Source organism: Canis aureus, chromosome 19 (genome assembly GCF_053574225.1).
Source record: "Canis aureus isolate CA01 chromosome 19, VMU_Caureus_v.1.0, whole genome shotgun sequence".
In the NCBI taxonomy this organism is placed as follows: domain Eukaryota; kingdom Metazoa; phylum Chordata; class Mammalia; order Carnivora; family Canidae; genus Canis; species Canis aureus.
Window position 1 is genome coordinate 8983244 of NC_135629.1, and position 19642 is coordinate 9002885.

At 49.4% G+C, this 19642-nt stretch overlaps 1 protein-coding gene across 11 annotated transcripts in view; it reads left to right on the top strand.

Annotated features, from left to right (window-relative positions):
• Window positions 1-19642, top strand: part of ATP2B2 (ATPase plasma membrane Ca2+ transporting 2) — a 371101-nt gene that overhangs the window by 275367 nt on the left and 76092 nt on the right. For all 11 annotated transcript variants that reach the window (XM_077857845.1, XM_077857848.1, XM_077857846.1 and 8 more), the window contains one exon: window positions 13722-13919. In XM_077857845.1, coding sequence (XP_077713971.1) covers window positions 13722-13919 — 198 coding nt within the window. The remainder of the gene's footprint in view (window positions 1-13721; window positions 13920-19642) is intronic.

A 19642-nucleotide genomic window follows, 5' to 3' on the forward strand; every position in this document is an offset into this window, starting at 1 on the left:
ATATTTATTTCCCCTTTTTTTTAAGATTTATTTATTTAAGGGGAGAGGGGCAGAGGGAGAGAGAATCTTAAGCAGACTCTGTGCTGAGTGTGGAGCCTGACATAGGGCTCAATCTCACAACCATGAGATCACAACCTGAGCTGAACCAAGAGTCAGATGTTTGACCTACTGTGCCACTCAGGTGCCCTGACTTCCTCTTTAAATTAAACTTTGAATTATTCAAATAAAACATGAGCACACACACTCACACACACACACACACACACACACACACACACACAGAAAATAAGCACATTCTTCTACTTAAGATCAAAATATTTCAATCAAAAATAAGGACCCCTTGACCACTGCAACCATTCATGGTAACTTTTTCCCTCCTCAGGGATTCCACTTTCATGAGTTTGGAGCAGATCCTTGCAGTCCTTCTGCTCCACACTTACATATATATGTACCCACAGAAAAGATAAACTATTGTTTTGTTGAGTTTTCTGTTCTACATATATGGAATCAAACAATACATGTTGCTCTGCAACTTGTTTTTGTTTTTGTTTTCACTCAACAGTTTGTCTTAGAGAGCCTTCTATGTTAGTACATATGAATGCATCTCATTTTTTTTAACTGGTGCATAGTATTTTATGGACTGGATGTGCCACAGTTTATTTAGCCCATTTGCTTTCCAAAGGCAGAAATGCATTTTTCTATAAATGTGGTAGCTTTTGAAGGGCTTGTATATTCCCCCCTCCCTTTCAAAATATGGGACTTTTATTTATGTTAATCGAGGAATCCAGACCGCAGTGACAACACAAATATTTAGCAGCACCCAGCCTGGTGACTAAGTTTTCCCATTTTCCTTCAGATGCTTGGCATCCCTGGAAGATATCCTTGTCCATTGCCAAATCTTTGTTTACAGCAAAAGGCTGTCTGGAGAACAACAGGAGAATGGTAGAGTTGTTGGCTTTGATTTCAGTGCCATGTCCTGAAGCAGGCAGCCTGTCACAGTATGGAAAGGGTACATCTGTGGAGCCTCAAGGGTCAGGATTTAAAACAGGCTTTAGCTCTGTGACCCTGGGCAAGTTACTGTACCTCTCTGAGCCTCAGTTTGTCCAACCATGAAATGGATAGAACCCATAGAATGGCCAGGAGAATTAAATGCAAGGCACATGTATAAAATGATGGTCACATAAGGGCACATACATGGGCTCTGTCCCCAGTCCTGGTGTAGTGAGAGGGATGGGGTACAGGGACCCTCTCCCATATCACTGAAAGGGTCACTCAAGATCACAGAACAATAAGAAGGCATAAATACTCTGGCGATGTGATGTGGCGGTGGCATTTGAGTTCAAAGGGAAGAAAGGGATATTCTGACTGTATTCTTGGCATCAAAACCTGTGTGCCAGGCGCTTCCCACATTATTCCTCCTTGCAACTTCACCCCAGTGGGCAGAACTAGGTTATCCCTCTGCATCAATTTGCATATGAGGAAGCTGAGGCTCAGAGAGGAGGTGCCAGCTGCCCAAGGCCCCTACCATAAGTCGTCAAGACTGGCACTCGGCGCCTTGGTCCCTCTGACCTGAAAGGCTGCAGACAGCAGCTGCAGAGCGCCCCCTCCTGGATGGATGCAGAAGCTGCTCTCATGATGAGCTCTCCCATATCTAAATTCAACCATCAATACGGTCACAGAAGAGAAAAATGACTTTTCTGGCCTCCATTTTTCCAAGGGGATGAGATAAAAGCTTCTAAGAGGTCATCTCAGGACAGTCTGAATCACGTCCCTTAAATGAGATTGACACAGAGAGAGAATATGAAATGGCCACCATTTTGGGAGTGTGCAATAAATCTCAATTCTTTGAAGCTCACTATTATTCCTTTGAGCAAGATAAGCATCCCCTCCCTTGGTCCTGCACCAGGAATGAGGAGTCCATCACAGTGCTGCAGTAGAATCACCCTATATCTGGGCCAGGTCACTCCTCTGTCTCTGGGCCTTAGTTCCCCTCATCCTCAAATGGGAAAGTGAGACTGGCTGGCCACAGGACTTGTCCTGCTCCAATAGCAGGAGAAACCAGGCGAGGGGACTGGGGGAGCCCTAGGGGTAGGGTGGCCAGATTTAACAAAGAAAAATAAAGGACATCCAGTTACATCTGAATTTCTGATAAACAAAATATAATTAATGCTTTTATTAATAGTATGTCCCAAATGTTATACAAAGTAGAGCGTATCAAAAAAAAATAAGAGTATTTGCTGTTCATCTGATATCCACATTTCACTGAGTGTCCTGTATTTTATCTGGCAACCCTGCTCAGGATTCATAGCTTCAAGACGAGCCCCTGGCCACCCACCTCCCAACCAGATCCCCGCCACCCACTCCCTCACTCCCCCACCCCCACTTCCCTCCCTAGATAGAGATTCAGAAGCCATGAGCTGAGAGGTATTACAGGCGTAAGAATTCCTACAGGAGCAGAGGGGTGGAAACAGGGCCTGACAAGGAAAAGACAACTGATGAATTTAAATCAGTGGAGAAGTTCATGTCTGTGTGTGTGTCAAGATGGTTAGAAGGACACAGTGTCTGGGGTGTTCACAACCACTGGTGCCCTTCTATGCCGTGTCCACGTGTACACACATAAACTAGTGGACATCGCATCCATGTGTTACAGAGTGGCTGTGGCCATGGCCGTTCACACCAGCTGTCGAGTGCTGCATGCACAGCTGTGTGCCGAGTCTGTGTGCCCGTGTGTGACTAGATGCCAGCTCTGTGTGGGAGCCCGTGAACTGGTAAACACTGCCTCCACGTCACCACCCATAATCATTAGAGACCGCGTATCCATTGAAGACCCCCCACCCCGGGGCCTGACGTATCAGAGACACTCTTCATTCTGTACCTGTCCATAAGAAACCTTTTTTTTTTTTTAAGATTTTATTTATTTATTCATGAGAGACACCGAGAGAGAGGCAGAGACGCAGGCAGAGGGAGAAGCAGGCTCCCTGCAGGGATCCCGATGCGGGACTGGATCCTGGGACCCTGGGATCATGCCCTGGGCCAAAGGCAGATGCTCAACCACTGAGCCCCCCCAGGTGTTCCCCCATCAGAAACCATTAAACACCATGATGGGATCATAAACTCCAGGCATCATACACATGCCCGCCATGCACACTGGAAAATAGCTATCAAATCTGTTCTAAACTTACAGCAGTTGCCCAGACAAAAGCAGATGCAGACCATGGGGATGCAGATGCAGCCATACCTGGCTCAGGCTATTTTTCTGCAGAGGGGTTGCTGAGCTGAGGTTTGTCAAGTGGCTCTTACAGGTGGCACATGGCTGCTCACGTGTGCAGGGGCCTCTGGGCAGCCTCAGCACCCACCGCCCCACGTCAGGTCCCCAGAGAGGCAGGAGAGGGAGGGAAGTTTCCAAAAGGCCTACTATGCCAGGTACGAACAGCCTCCTCTGGGGTGTACTAGGATGGGAATCCAGAAGATAGTAGCAGCAAAGGGTGGAGTCGGCCTTTGAACTCTAGGACCAAAACCAGGCACAGGAGAGATGTCCAGTAAGTGTGTTAGTGAATGACCTGGGTGACAAATGCCTTCAAGGAAGGACAAGAAGGATGGGCTGCACTTTCTGGACTGCTCTTTCTGGGTAAATCAAGGAAGGTTTTCTGGAGGTGGTAGTAAACTTTCATCTGGGCTTTGGAAGACTAAATAGCTCAACAGAGGGGAGGGGTGGGCCTCCTGGGCCAAGAGCCAGATGAGCCAAGACACAGCAAACACCCTCAAATGCCAGACGTGTTTTGGAGCCTGGCAACAGGGTGGGATAAACACAGCAAGACTGAGAGTGAGGTGAGAGGAGTCCTTTGGGACAACCTTAGAGAGGCCATGATGAGTACAGGAGTTGGTTGCAGTCATCAATGGGGAGCCATGGAAGGTTGTAGAGCAGGGCAGGGCTGCTGTCAGAGCAACCTTGAGCATGAGCTCCTGGTCTGATCTTTTCTGGTCTCCTTTCTCTCCTCACCTTGTTTCTAGTTTTTCTCCAGGCTCCTTCAGCCACCAGCAGGAGACAGAGGGTCTGGCTATGGCCCCTATGTCCCTGTTGGCTTCAAGTCCAGGGTCTCAACTACTCAGGCCACAGCACTAATTCTCTCCTCCACCGCCTCCAGGCAGGTTGTGAGCCTGATGTGCCTGCGCAGCTTTCAGAGAGAGAGACCAGCCCTGAGGGAGCCAGCCTCCCCTGCTGAAGGAAGGGAAAGTTAGACAAGGTGGGTCCAGGCTGCGTCCCTCACCCGCAGTGTGACCCGGGCAAGCCGCTGCACTCTCAGAGCCTCAGCAGAAACCCCCATGTGCCAGGGCTGTTGGTGAGGCTCAAGCGCCGTGCCATGCCTAAAGCACCTGGCTTGTTAGCATGTCCTCTCCTCCCTCTCCCCCTTCACCCTGTCCCCAGAGGAAGGCTGTCACAACACACATGCCTGGGCCGTGCTCCAGAGAAGCTGAGTCAGTAGGTCCGGGGTGGGGTGGAGGGGCTCAAAATTTGCATTTCTCACATGTTCCCAGATGATGCTGAAGCTGCTGGTCTGGAAACTACTCAGTCTCCACCAGGCACTCCCCAGTCCCAGGCCACACCCCATTTAAGTCAGAATCTCTAGGTTTGGGGGTCCGACATTAATATTTTTTTAAAGCTCCCGGGTGATGCCAGTGTACAACCAAGTTAGCAGCTAGTGGCTTGGGGAAGGGAACGGGGGTGGCTCAGTAATAATGACAGCAACAGAAGAAGCAGGTACTACTTACCAGGCCTTTACCAGGAGACGGGCACCCACCCAACCAAACACACTCAGTGCGTTCCCTCCCCTCAGTGACTCCATGAGGTGGGTGCTGTTCTCATTCCCAAGTGATACGCCAGGAAACTAAGGCCCAGAGAGGGGAGGTCACCTGCCCAAGGTCACAGAGCCAGGAAGTAGCCTTGGGCAAGGCTTGAAGTTAGGTCTTTCCTACCATTTCATCATTTTGTTTTGAACCTTGTGAATTCCCAAACATCCCAGAAGGGGTCTGGTCTGTGACAGGGTGGGAGCATGTGGACTCCCCCGTCCTGTGTGATGCCCCGGGCCACTCACCTGCACACGGACACACAGCCACAGCCTCGAGTGCACACACACACCTGCTCAGACAGCCTCTCTCACTTACTAAGTCACGCATCTGCCCTCTGGGTGCATCCCCCAATTTGAACCCTTTCTGTTTTTTAAATGCAAATAAGGGCCATGAAGCCACCTTTGGCCTTCCTGGGGAAGCACTGGCTATTTTATCTGAAATTTCCTAAGCACCCCAGAGCTGACAGGACCAGGCTGATATGAGCCAATGACTTAGGTCAGCTTAATCAGGTAAGGTCACTGTGGGGCATTTGTTCTGAGCAGACACAGCCCACCCCTCACTACATCAGGCTGGAAGAGGGCAAATGTGACCCCTGGGCTCTGTAGCAAGGGGCCTGACTCAGCTCCCAGCAGAAGAAATCTGTGCCTCAATATACATACTGTGTAACGGGGTGATCGCAATAGAGGAAGAACTTCACGGTTCACAGAGCATTGTCAGAGTCTTGGTTCTGTTTGAGCCTCAAGTGAAACAACCTGAGGGCCCCCCAAAGAGGGTGAGTTATCTACTCAGAGTCACACAGCAAGTAAAGATGTATCCAAACCAAGTCTCGGGACCTCTGAGGTAGGGGTGTGGCATGGCAATAGTGGTAGGTCCAGACACGATCTCAGACAGTGGCAATGCTGACAGAAATATCCAGGAAGCACATTCCAGACCCAGAGTAACAGCAGTAGTGGCAGTGTGGTAGTTAGTTAGTAGTAGTGTGGTAGTTAGTAAGGGTGGTGGTAGTTAGTAGTAACAACTGCATCTATGATTTATGAGAGCCAATATATGCCAAGCACCAGCATCTGGGGGAGCAGTTTGTTTTTGTGCTAACGCTGAACTGCAGATGGTAAGTTACTTTTTACTTGAAATCATTTGCTCAGACATCGGGCAGGTTGATCTGGTCAGGCAATGCCCCCCACGTATCAGCCAAATTCAGGGGGCAGGGTTTACTATGGGTCCTCCTGGGGTTGAAAGGAATATCCGGTGCCCCTTTCCTGAGAAAGGGACGCTCAGCCTTGTGGGGGGACTCAAAGCAGGGAAGAAGAGGTCAGAGGTCACGTGGATGCTCAGAACACTCTGGCCTCCCAATGGCCAGAGGCCCCTACTTTTGGCAGAGAGCCCAGCCTGTTGGCATGAGGTGCATTGTTTCAATGCCCCACACAGGAAGAGCAGAGCCCTGCCCCCCGATTACCGGGCCCAAAAGTCAGTCCTATTTTATATGTCCCCATTCTCTCATTTGGCCCCTTCACCTCTCACCTCCCTGCACCTTTACCTACTTCTGCGCTCCCTTTTTATCCCGATTTATTATACATATGCTACCTCCTAAGCAGCTTATAAAAGCTTATCTCATACAAAAAGATTTTTAAATGACTTAAGTGAGGAAATTCAGATGAAGGGAAAAAAAGAGAACTAAGATGATGATTTACAGGCACAACACATGCCGCTGAGTCCTCCATGCAGCTCCAGAGGTGAACTGCAAATTTACCACGGAGCTACCAGACAGGCAAAGGGAAGGGGGCAACAAGATGAGTTCCATGACCCAAAGTCTCCCTTAGATAACCCTCGCACCCTCACCCCAACGCCTGCAGAATGATGACCCTGCGTGGCACCAAATAGATGTGTCCTCTTCCATGGAGACCATCTGCCCTCTCGCTTGAAGGGCAAACCAGGGATGCTCCAGCCACATTGGCCAGTTCCAAGCCCTTTGGGGTTTCTTCTGCCTTAGCCAACCCCTCTTCCTCCACACAAACCCTTTCACCTGATTAACCCCCCCCACTCCTTCTGACCTCACTCGATTACACTTCCTCCAGGAAACCCTTCCTGGCACCATGGTCTTCCTCACTGCAGTACCCCCATCACATAGAACAATGTTTGGCTTATAGGAGGTGCTCAATAAGTATTTGTTGATTGATCAAATAAGCAAGTGGATGATTGGATGCACGCTCTCTAATAGGATTCTAACTACTTTCTTTACCTTGAGAGGGGTTGAATGGGGGGGGTCTCTTTAGACCAGAGGATCCTGGGGGCTTGGCATCTAGAGACAGGATGCCGTAGCAGATCATCCAGCCTCTGGGTGCCCTCTCTCTTCCCTTCTCCCTAGACATCCATTCACTTCAGCCCACCTATAAGAAAGTCACTCCCCCCCACCAAAAAAAAGTCACTCCCTCTAGCCCTCTCTGCACTTTCTCTTCCTGGCCCCCAGTTCCGTGCTCCGGGTCCAGACAATACAGAGGCTCTCCCTCCTCCTGAAAGAACTTAAGCTGGTGCTCACTCTCCCCCAGGGCTTTCCTTAGCAGGAAACATGTCCCCAGAGCCAACATAAGGCCAATGTTTGGGCCAGAGAGCTCTCAGTCACAAGTTCTGGCTCCCTGGGGTCCATGCATATAACCTTGCTAAGCCAGACATCAGGATTTTCATGTGGAATTACCTGAGTTTTTAATGTTTGCAACAAATTATTTTGTTAACACCATACAGGTGTGCAACTGACCAAACAAGACATCTTTGATGGCCTAAGGCTGCCATTTGCGGCACTCTGGGCTGGGTACAAAAGAGCTAAGAAGAGAAAGGCATTCCAAGCAAAGGAGTGAGGACTGACAGGGGCAAGGGCTTAGAGGCTGGGGAAAAAAATCCAAGGGCACCTGGGTGGCTCAGTCAGTTGGGTGTCTGTCTGCCTTTGGCTCAGGTCATGATTCTGGGGTCCTGGGATTGAGCCTTTCATCAAGCTCCCTGCTCAAGAGGGAGCCTGCCCCTGCTTCTTCCTCACCCTCTGCTCCTACTCATGCTTGCTCTGTCTCTGTAGTGCTCGCTCACTCTCTCTCTCTCTCTCTTGCTCGCTCTCTCTCTTAAGTAAATAAGTAAATAAAATCTTCTAAAAAAATCCAGTTGTGCCCAGGATAGCTGGATAAAGAGGAAATTTGGGGCATAGATTCTTCAAATATCCAATGATAGCAAGCAGCCATTACAACAAATAATTCCTGTACAACCAAAGTTTCCCGTGCCCTGCACTTGGCTTTCTCCTGTTACATGACTAATAGAACACACAAATTCTGATCCCAGTAGGAGAATTTGCACAAGTTCTGGAGGATTTTTTTGTTTTTTTGTTTTTTACCATGAAGGTACAACTACTGTACCTGTACAATTTACAGAGAGCTTTTGCAGACATTCCTCTGTGTATGGCTCACCACAGTCTAGGGGTTATTTTGCTCCCATTTTATTAATGAGGAAACTGAGTCTCCTAGGGATGAAATAATTAACCCAGTATATCCACAAATCTGGCTCCTTACTCGGTGCTCTGTTCTCTGCTTCTTGTGCAAAAAGAGATTTGTGTTGGAACCTCACAACCCCACACTGCTTCTTACATCAATTCCCAGCCACTGTGTTTCTGAATTTTCAAGGCCTTGCTGGCTTTGTCCAGTGATATTTGACACAGAATGTTAATTTTTAATATGCTAAATGGTGAGATGCTCCTTAATCTAAATTGAATCTCCAGCACCATTCATCTTTCACACCACCTTCTGTTGTTTCTGCTCCCCAAAATCGGTATGTCAATTTCCAGCCAAAAGGCAGGGAGACTTCAAGATTCCACTCCTGGAAGGGCTGTAGTAGGTGAATTGGACAGTGGGATATCCCACCTCTAGGTCTTCAAATCCAGTAGCTTTGGACACAAGGTATCAGAAACACCAGACATCAGCCATCAGTCAGGCCAATCCTTCATGTCACATGTGGGAAAATTGAGGTCTAGAGAGGATAAGAGGCTCATCTGCACTCATATGCCCCTTCCACTGTACCTGCCCTCACCTTGACCACCTCCTCCCCATATTACTGAAATCCCACCTGTCCAAAGACTTCCTCCTCCAAGAGGTCATGATTATCACCCAAACCATCTAAAACTGGGTGATAATCACACAGTATCCTTACCCAGTGTCAGACACAGCACTGTGCACCTACCGGGAAACATCCTGCCAAAGCCTTAACCAACCTCATGGAGCAGGCCCTACTGTGACTTGCATTTTTATGGATGGGGAAACTGAGGCACTGAGAGGTGAAGTCTTTTGCCCAAAGTCACTCAACTGGCAGGATTTGAACCCATGACATCTGCATTTAAACCCCATCTGAGTTCTTAGGGCTTGGTATCCCCAACTCTAGCTCGACCCACCTTCCGCTGAGAAGAAGAAGGTGAACGAGACGTCATGGCCATTATCTGTCATCTCGGTCACCCATCGTGAGCCTCAATACCCAAGGTTCCTATCTTGGGTGTACACACTGGGGTGTTTGTTGTGGGGAAACTGCCTCACAGTTTCTAAGTAAGACTGGCCCTACAGAACACAAATATTTTTATCCATGAGTTGTTATTTCTGAAAAACAGAAGGGATCTCAGAAACCTGTAGGGAGCAGGGCAGGACATGATGCTGGGGAGGGAGAAGTCCAGGACAGAGGAGGAAGAGTTAGAGAGGCTGTTCTTCTCTGGCCCATCCCCACTCTCCCCTTTTCTCCAGCCCAGAGCCTTAACAGTCTCACACCAGCAACCCCCAGGTTGAATCTAGCTCCCAGATGTGTTGTATTTGGCCCTGGACTGTTTCTAATGGGGGGATTTTAACATCAAATTCCAGGTGTCCAGCTTCTCTTGGAAGACTGCCACACTGGGTTCACATTCTCCCACAGGAGCTAAGAAAGAGCTGGCCCCTTAAGACGGGCTGGGATTCTTCACTTTGGCCCAGTCCCCACTATTCCCAGTTGCCTCCCACCCATGCACTTCACTCATTCTCAAAAGTTGATCAGTCCCACAGCTGTGCAGATTTGCAACCCCTGCCCTGTGCTCTGTCCTAGGACCCAGGATCTCAATGCCTGGCCTGGACAACAAGAACCCCTGAGCCATGACCAAACTCCCAGAACTGGAGAATACTCATGTATTCAGCTGGTCACCCTGTAGACTCCAGAACATCTGAATCACAGACCCTCAGAAGAGTCACCTCTCTCTGAATCAATCAGATGGGCCCAGGTGATAGGCTGACCCCAGACTTGCTAAGCTGCTTCTAAGTGAAACCATTTTTCTTTTTAAGTTGCCATTATGACTGATACACATTTTTTAAAAATATTTTATTTATTTATTCATGAGAGGCAGAGACAGAGGCAGAGGGAGAAGCAGGTTCCTTGTGGGGATCCCAATGCGGGACTCGATCCCAGGACCCTGGGATCACAACCTGAGCCAAAGGCAGACGCTCAACTGCTGAGTTGCCCAGGCATCCCGTGAAGCCATTATTTATACCAAATCTATGAAAAGCCCCCAGATGTGAACCATCCCCAGCAGGACCACTTCAGGACCTGCAGACCTCAGAACCCCTGGGATCCTCAGGGTCCACCCATAGTATTGAACTCTTCTACTATCAAGATGAGGCTCAGAGACAGGAACTGACTAGTCAAGGCCCAGCAAATGCCTTAACAGGCCAGTGTTGACTAGTCATGGCCCCTTCCCTCAGAGGCCCACCATTCTCCCCAGTTCTCCCTTCTTCCTTTTATCAAAACCCACTCCCAGGAAAAAAAGCCTAAAACTCATTCATGTCATGGTATCCAGAACTGACGATGGCTTCCTTCTTCCAGGAAATCTAAAGGAATTGGAGCTTTTACTTAAAGAAATAAAGCCCGAGTGGAATAATTTTAAATGTTGACTATGGGTAGAATTGGACAAAGGAAGGAGGACAAGGAACCTTCCTGCAGTTCCTAGAATCACACTATATCATGCCGGTTTGCTCTCTACTTAGATGACCTAGATGGCCACCCCAGCATGGGCTGGTAGAGGCAACATTTCCACATGCTTAGGACAGGACTGACTTGAGTTCTGAGGGCCCCAAGGCGGCTCTAACCCAGCAGATTGATCTTGTGAAGGCCTCAATCAATTTTCCCATCCATATAATAGGTATAGCCTAGCTCTGGGATTCCTGATTCTTACTGCACAGGAGGACATTGGCTCTCCAGAGCTTATCTGTACTGCTAGGCCAGTGTGGGATCACCCCTGGAACAAGCCACCCCTAGGCTTTCCCATACTGTCTCAGCCAGGATGGCTTTTAGAGGCTCCCAGTGGAGGTCTCACTCTCAGCATCAGAGGAGGCTTGTACCCAGAATCCAGACAGGGGACATGCCTGTCTCCCTGTACCCCTGACCATAGGCTGTTGGACTGCCGGACCACTGAGCCCTTATGTCCATGAGCTGCTGGACTGTTCCCTTCTCATCACTCTCCCCAGCATGCAGCACCCAGCACCTGGCTAGGCCCACAGTGGAGGCCCAAGAAACAGGTTGAATAAACCAATGGATGGATAAGCTAACAAATGACTGGTAGAACTCTAGAACCATATGCTATTAAACCACTAGACCCCCATAATGATAGCAGCGGAATGTTCCAGGGCTCCAACACTAGCATGCTAACAGTACTGTTCTAGGGGTCCTTCCATATTTCCCCTTCTCTGAAGTGGACTGAGGCCAGAGTCTGATGGGGGTGTGCCTCTCCCCAACCCCTCCGTACCCACTCTCCAGCTATCCTCATTAAGCCACAGATGAGCTGGGGTTAGGCTGGCCTCAGGGACAGGACTGACATTGCCCACTTGTGGGGGGCCCATTTGTGCTGCGTTCCTGGTGATGACATTCATGCCAGACACATAACACTTGGGCCTGTCACCCGTGCATTCAGTGGGTAGAAGGATTCTAGGGTAGTTGGTGGCCTCAGTGCCAGGACCTGAGGGACAGGAAGCAAAGCCATCTTTGCCCCCAAGGGACCCAGGTGGGACACAGATCCAGTGAATAGGTCAGCCCTGCTGGTGAAGGTCACCTAGGGGTGAGGGCAGGGTGCTGCTGACTGCCTGGGACGGAGGGGAGTGCTGGTCAGCAGAGGCATTCTGAGAATGGACTTGCCAGTATATACGGAAGCAATGTCTCTCTGTGGCTCTCTGAACAGCATGAGCCAGGCAGGAAGTGTGCCCAGGCACTTGTAGAAAAAGTTAAGGGTGACACCAGTGACTTGGGGTGATAAGGGTAGTATCAAAGGAGGGAGAAAAGCAAGGATGAGTGCTGGCCTCTCTTCATCACACACTGGAATCCCACCACGCCAAGTTTAGCTCTCAGGCTCCTCTTCTAGGCGCAGATGTGCCCGGGGTGATTTGCCAAGCTTTTGGTCACTCACACTGTGGTGTGGGTGAGTTTGGGAGGGGACTTACAGACAGGCAAATAGAGCTGGGAGGAGGAAAGGGAAAAGGCACAGCTGACCAAACATGTGGCAAGAGGAACACACGAGCCATGCCAGTGGAGGACTGGCCTGGTCTGGCTGGGAGCAGGCCAAGTAGTGGAAATGCGGCTGCAAACATGGCTTGGAGGGTCACATCGAGAGTGCCAGGCTGAGAAACATGGGCTTTATTCTAGAAGCAGTGAGGAACCCTCCAAAAGCTGCTGAGAGGATCGTATTGGTGAGTCAGGGAGAATTGTCTGGAAGTGAAGAAACGGTGGGTTGGAAGGTCACTGTGTACCAGCCCTGCATGATGAGGACTGTGCTTTACCCCCTGGTTTATAAGATGAGCCATGACCACTAGCCTCGATTAGGTGTCTGACAGCCCCCAGGAACCACTTGAGCATGTCACCTGTGTCCACTGAGAGGTCAACTCCTCTGGGAGGATGCTCTGTGTCTCTCACTGTTCTATCCTAGTGTCTAGAACAATGCTGGGCATATAGTAGGTGCTCAACAAACATTGACCTCATGGATTATCTCATAAGATGCTCACAACCATTCGTGGGCTAGGTACAGTCATCTGCATCGCAGAGGAAGACAGTGAGGCTCAGAGAGATGGAGGCACAGGCTGGGGTTCAAACCCAGGCAGAGGATTCCGAGTCTGCTCAATGGGGAGGGAAGGAGGAAACACAAAGCAGGAGCAAGGGTGTGGTGCACGGTGGGTCTGGCGTTGGGTAGTTGCTTCCTGTGGCCGCCGTAACAAAGGACCACAATTCGGGTGGCTTAGAGTAAGAGCATTTAGCTCTCACAGTTCTGGAGACCAGAAGTCTGGAAACCAGGCATCAGCGGGGCTGTGCTGCCTCCTGAAGCTTTAGGGAACATGCCCTTCCTTGCTTCTTTGGGCTCCTTCATGAATCTGGCATTCCTTGGCTCATGGCTGCCTCCTGCCCTCTCTACCTCTACGTCACATGGCCTGTGCCCTCTGAGTCTGTGTCTTCTCCCTCTGTCTCTTAAAAGGACACTTGTCGTTGGGTTTAGGGCCCACCTAGATAATCCAGGGTGACATCGTCCCAAGATCCTTAACTTAATTACGTCAGCAGAGACCATTTTCTTAACTAGGGTCACATTCACAGTTTCTAGGAATTAGGACGTGGACATACCATATGCGGAGGGGTGGTGGTATTCACCCCACTACATTGTGTCTCTGGCGTTTCACGGGAGCCCACTCTGGGCCTGAAGCGAGTGTTGGGTGCTGGCCTCTTGGGTAGTCCCTGCAAGTTTCCTGCCTTGTCTCCCCTTCTCTGTGCTTCGCCACAGGGCCTGCCGCACACAGGCCCAATCCTGAGATCGCAAGCATCTCTCTCAGGCCGCCCAGGCCAACCTCTCTGCGCTCTGTCCGCAGGTTTGCCAGGCACCGCTCCAGATCTGGAAAAAAGAAAGCAGATTTTTGGGCAAAACTTTATACCTCCAAAGAAGCCAAAAACCTTCCTGCAGCTGGTGTGGGAGGCACTGCAAGATGTGACGCTGATCATCCTGGAAATTGCGGCCATCATCTCCCTGGGGCTGTCCTTCTACCACCCACCTGGAGAGAGCAATGAAGGTAAGACCCCCCACTCCCGAACCTGCAACACGCAGGCCCAGCCACGCCTGAGGGTACCCAGGGCTCAGCCGAGGCTCCCTCCAGATGGGGAAACTGAGGCCCAGGAGGCAGGGCCTGACCCACATCCCCCACTTCTCCTATGTGTGAGATGCAAGGATTGCACCAACGCTGAGAATAACTACAGTGAGCATGTACTGAGCACTTACAGTGTGCTGAGCTCTGGGCTGAGTAGTCATCCTCCTAAAACCCCATGAGGTAAGGGCCATGATTATGCACATTTTAAAGATGAGGAAACCAAGGTATGGAGAAGTGCATTAACTCGCTCAAGGACATGGAGTGGGTGCCAGACCTGCTACCACCATGGGTGTGGCTGCCCAAACTTCCTCCTTCCAGTCCCCCTCTTGGATCATATCCTTTGCACATTGCGTGAGAAGGACTCAGCATCCATGCTGCTCCTCCTCCCTCACATTTCCATCCCAAGATTGGTTCAATATCATGCACAACTCAAAGGGCTGGCGCTAAATATGTTTTCCCACATGAGGAGTCCCTGTCTCAAGTGGGCTTCCCAAAATCTGTCCTGAGTTTTGAATGGGGACTCTGCTCTGTAGGCCAAGGAAACACTGTCCCATTCATCCAAGAAAGGTTCTGGAGCAGACCCACTCTTCTCAAAGTCAGAACTTAGGACTTCTAATGGAAAACCTCAACTTTAATTCTAGAAACCGAGCACCTGCTAAGGCTAAGGGCTAGGGCTTTATCAACTCGATAATTCTATCTATCCTTTAAAATGACAAAGTCTTTCAAACCCATGTCACACGATAGACAGACACACACACACATTACAGGATAAATGGGATCACATAAGAGATATTATTTTGTTGGATTTTTACAATCCAGTTTTTCATTAGTAGGATATTATAAACACTTGTTATTAATTATCATCTGGCATTTTTTTAATGAATGCCCTAAAAAGATAATCCTACTTTGTTCATTACTTCAAGCAAGCAAATAGAAAGTGAATAGTTTACAAGAAATACCTATCATGGGCCTCATTTCCCCCAGGCGAGAAGGTGGTCTCCGCAATTCCTTGATCATCTGTCCCCTCACCCTCTCTCAAGCCTGAGTTCCCCAAGAAATGAGATAAACAAGTCTATTAGGCCAACTACCTCAATTTTATGTTATATTACTAAATTGCTTTTTATCCTGCGTGACCTCTTTCCAGAGAGGAAATACAAAAGAAGGACACATCTCACAAGACGAAGTCAAATAGAAAGTCAGACAGGAAAGGAATGGAACAAATAAACTCACTATATTTGCTACCATGATTGGGATTTAAATTTGACTTTAAGCTTCCTGGCAGCCAAGGCAGAAAGAGAATTAGGATGACTTGCATAGCTTGAGCTATGCAACCAGGAGGGAAAACAGTTGTTTAGGAAGATAGTATGTTCCCTGACAGTGAATTCTGGGATGAACTTTCACATAGGACATTATAAGATGATGCACATTGGGAAGCAGTCTTTGCAGGAATTTCATAGAAAATGTAGAAGAAGATTGTACCTGGCTATTGGAATAAAACTTATGCGCAAGCATAATAATAACGATCATTCTTCTATTTTTATAGCCACCACTAGTTGGGAGTATTTACAGTAGAAATTAATTTGATCATCACAACAACCCTGTGGGTAGGTGCTGCTATCATCCAGGAGCCGAGGCCCTGAGACAGTAAATGACTTGCTAGGTCACACTCTAAGAAGCAGCAGAACCATGAATCAGACCCAGACATTCTGGCTTCTGAGCCCACGCTCCTATCCCTCGGCTGCATTTCCTCAGGAAGGGATGGGACTGTGTCAGTGCCACCCGGGTAAGTGGCTTCCTGTGACCCAGTTTAGTGCAAGATTAGAAGTCAGAGGGCAGATGGTGGAGGGGGTGCAGTAGGAGCACGGATTGAGCTTCTAGGGTGTGCCAGGAGGAGCCTCCCCACAGACAGCCCTCCAAACAGATGGCTGCAACCTCTTCCATCCTAGAGAGGGGGAAACCAAGGCCCAGAACAGTGAAGGACTTACCCAAGGTCACGCAGCTTATTAGGCAGTAGGGATGGATCTTAAACCCATGTCTTCTGGTGCTTTCTACTGCCCCACCCTGTATCCAGCTGAGACGCCAGCTCAAGCCAAGATCTGTGTAGATGAGGGAAGCTGCACATATTCTGGCCCCATAGGGCCAGTACAGTTCCTGTACTCTGTGGCTATATGTAATCCCCGATATCCAGGACCCAGCCCGGGCTCTGAGTCTTGGACCTTCCATGTTGCCAGAACCATAGCCCGCCAAGTCAGGCTCAAGCTTCATTAGTCATGTCCAGAAGGCTGCTGGTGATGGACTTCCAGGCTGTAGAGCCTTGCAGCATCCATAGCCCTCTCCTGTTTGCTTTCTTGACTCAGGGGCCTCCAGATACTTGTCAGAGGTCACACGGGATGTTCGTAGCAGAGCTGGGATTGGGCCCAATTCCCTGCCCGTGACAGCTCTCCTAGTGTCTGAGTGTCAGCAGAGTGACAGACACATAGTAGGTGCTTAGAAAATATGTGTGTCTCTTCCACTTTCGAGGGCCTTTATTTGATGCCAGGATCCAATAACCATCTAGAAAGTAGCTTCCCTGTTTTACTGATGGACAAGTAGAGATAGGTCCAGAGAGGCCAGACAGGTTCCCTGAGGTCAAACAGACAAAAGCCAAACCCTACAAATCCCCAGGTCCAGAGAGAGCAGCTGCAGGCTCCCAAGACCCTGTGGCCACAATCTGCAGAACCTGTGCTTGCCCCAGTCTGAAGGGCCCCAGAGGAGATCTCAGCACAGCCTGCCCAGAGCCCCCTTCCTCCCCTCCCTTATCTCTCCTCCCTGATTGCACCAGGGATAGCATGAGTTGTTCCCAGGGTCCAGCAGCTCCTGGTAGCTGAAGGCCTCACCCAGTAATCCATAGCCCCACTTTCTGGCCATGCCAAAGCACTGTGTGACCATCAGATGCTTCTTAGAAGGAAGTAAAAACCAATCGGCTTTTGCCTGCAGAGAGGCCTGAAGGACCCAAAGGGCTCCTTGGTATTGAATAGACGAAAGCAACAAGCAGGGTTGGGAGTCAAGGGAAAAGAGTGAATCCTGTTCAACCACCATACCCTTGGCTTCCAGAGTCAGTCCAAAGAGAGTAGTTCATGGAAATGGAGAGCAGACACGCTTATCATGTATCCAATATATGCCAGGCCCTTAGAAGGCTCTGGGCTCACAAAGTCATCCCACATTATAGCTTTTCAAACTGAAACTCAGAGAGGCCAAGTCACTTACCCAAGATCACACAGCAGAGCCTAGATTCGAAATCAAGTCTTTATAATTCCAGAACCCAAAGGCTTTCCATGGTCCTGGGCTATTTCTAAGTGTCCTGAATGCTTGTAATTGCTATAATCTGTAATGGGGGAGGCAAGGCATTGACGAAACATGCAACAGGGAAAGAACAGTCTTCCCATTTACAAAGCATGTAGCAGAGGCAGAGAGTAACAAAAGTCCCATAAAGCAAAGCACTGGGGCTCTATCTCAAGTCACTCCCCTGAAACCCAAAAAAGCACATCACCATGGACTGGATTTCAGTTTAGCAAGGTTCACTGGACTCTCCCAGTCTCTGGGACTTCCACTGGTGTCACTTATGATGGTTGAGGAGCACTCTCGTTCCTCTCCCTGCCCCCATCATCACATGGTGCTGAACTCCAGCTGGGTGTGGAACTCAAATGCATTCAAGGCTGTCTGTGGACCTCGAATGCATTTATACACCCTGTACACTGGACAACAAGAAACAGCACCTTTAGGAATCCTGGGTGGCTCAGTGGTTGAGCATCTGCCTTTGCAAGATGCATGATCCTGGGATCCTGGGATCTAGTCCCACATCAGGATCCCCACAGGGACCCTGCTTCTCCCTCTGCCTATATCTCTGCCTCTCTCTGTGTGTCTCTCATGGATAAATACATAAAATCTAAAGAAAGAAAAAAAGAAAAAGAGAGAAAGGAAGGAAGGAAGGAAGGAAGGAAGGGAGGGAGGAAGGAAGAAGAAAGAAGAAAGAAAGAAAGAAAGAAAGAAAGAAAGAAAGAAAGAAAGAAAGAAAGCAAGCTTCTGCTCTGTGTTTACGTGTGCTTGGTAAGGTGAATGCTTTACATAAGGCCCTCCCTGAGTCCTCTCAGCTACCTGGGCCTGTCCTCACCCCCATTTTGCAGATGAGAAAACTGAGGTGCAGTGGTTAAGTAGCTAGGTCATAGGCACACAACAATGAAGTGGCACAGTGGGGATTCAAACTCAAGGCTGGCCTGATGTCGATTACTGTTAGCACGAATATGATGATCATTAGCACTAAAAGCTGGTCCAGTTAAACAATTTAAAATTATTGGAAAAGTCTGAAATTCCAAAAGAAAAAAAGAGTGACATCAAGGACCTTGTGCAATTAAGTGGTTGTTTATTAACCTGCAGGGAGTGACTGGGTCAGTGTAAGCTGTAGAATTTTCCAGTGACACATGCTGCTGGGTTGCGTGATTCTGGGTTGGCCAAAGCTTAGGCCACCAGCTAGCCTTGACCTCTATGCCTCCAGGAGCTGGAAAACATTCCCTGATACTACGTGGCCCTCTTCTCATGTTGCCTCTGACCCCCAGCCTCCAGCTGGGGTCTCTCAAAACTGTTCTCTCTTCCTTGGGACTGAATTGGACTTCCAGACAGTCAGCCATGGGTCTTTGGCACGTGAGGGCGGCACATGTCAGAAGGGGCCACTGGGTTCAGGTACAGTAGGCAGGCCAGGTCCAGGATCAAATTCCAGGCCTAGATTCAAACTCCAGATCTGCTGTGTGACCCCAGGTGAGTATCCACCCCTCCCTGAACCACTTCTCTTGGCCAGCTTGAGAATTAAAATAAGTACTTGGTGCAAGTAATTGGTGAATGGTCCAGTCCCCTGCCCAGGTGCCCTGAAAGGGAACACCCCTGAGTTTTCCAGCAATCGAGAGTCAGATGCTGCTCAGTGTCACTTTCCATGGAAGAGGCTGTTCACCACCTTCTGTCGGGGAAAAGAGTCTGGGCTAGTTCTGCTGCAGCAGTTCTGCTTCACTCCTGTGAAGAAGTTTGGAGAGATCTAGGACTCAGTGCTCCACGGGCCAGACCTGAAACCTTTATATCAGATGTGTCTGCTCCTTTATTTTTCTGTTCATAGGGGGACCCTCGCAGGCATCAAGCCATTTGGGGAACCAGACTGGGAGGTTCAATGGTGCAAGGGTGTAGGATGCTGAGTCACTGTAGGACAAAGAAGCAGCCTGCAGCCTGGAGTGTGGGTGGCCTCGCTGTGTAGTAGGGCTTCAAATCCAGAAAGGGCTGCATAAATGCCATGAGCCCTGGCTGGAGCTTCCACTGTCCTTTCCTGGAACCTGGAAGGAGGTCTCTGTGACTCCCATTTTGCAGAGGAGGACATTGCTACTCAGGGAGGAAGAGTGAGTTCCCCAGGATCTTACAGGGGCAATGGTAGGATTAGAACTAGCCCGTTGGAGGACTGGCCTGGAACTGTGGATCCTGCCCCCACCCCTAGCCCCACCCCTAGTCTGCTGTCTGGAGACGTGCCCCCCTGGTTGCTGGAAGCATGGAAGGAAGCCCACCAGCAAAACTGCACTCTAGACCCTAAAGCACATGCAGTACTGATCACCTTCATTCTCTTACAGCCCCACTTT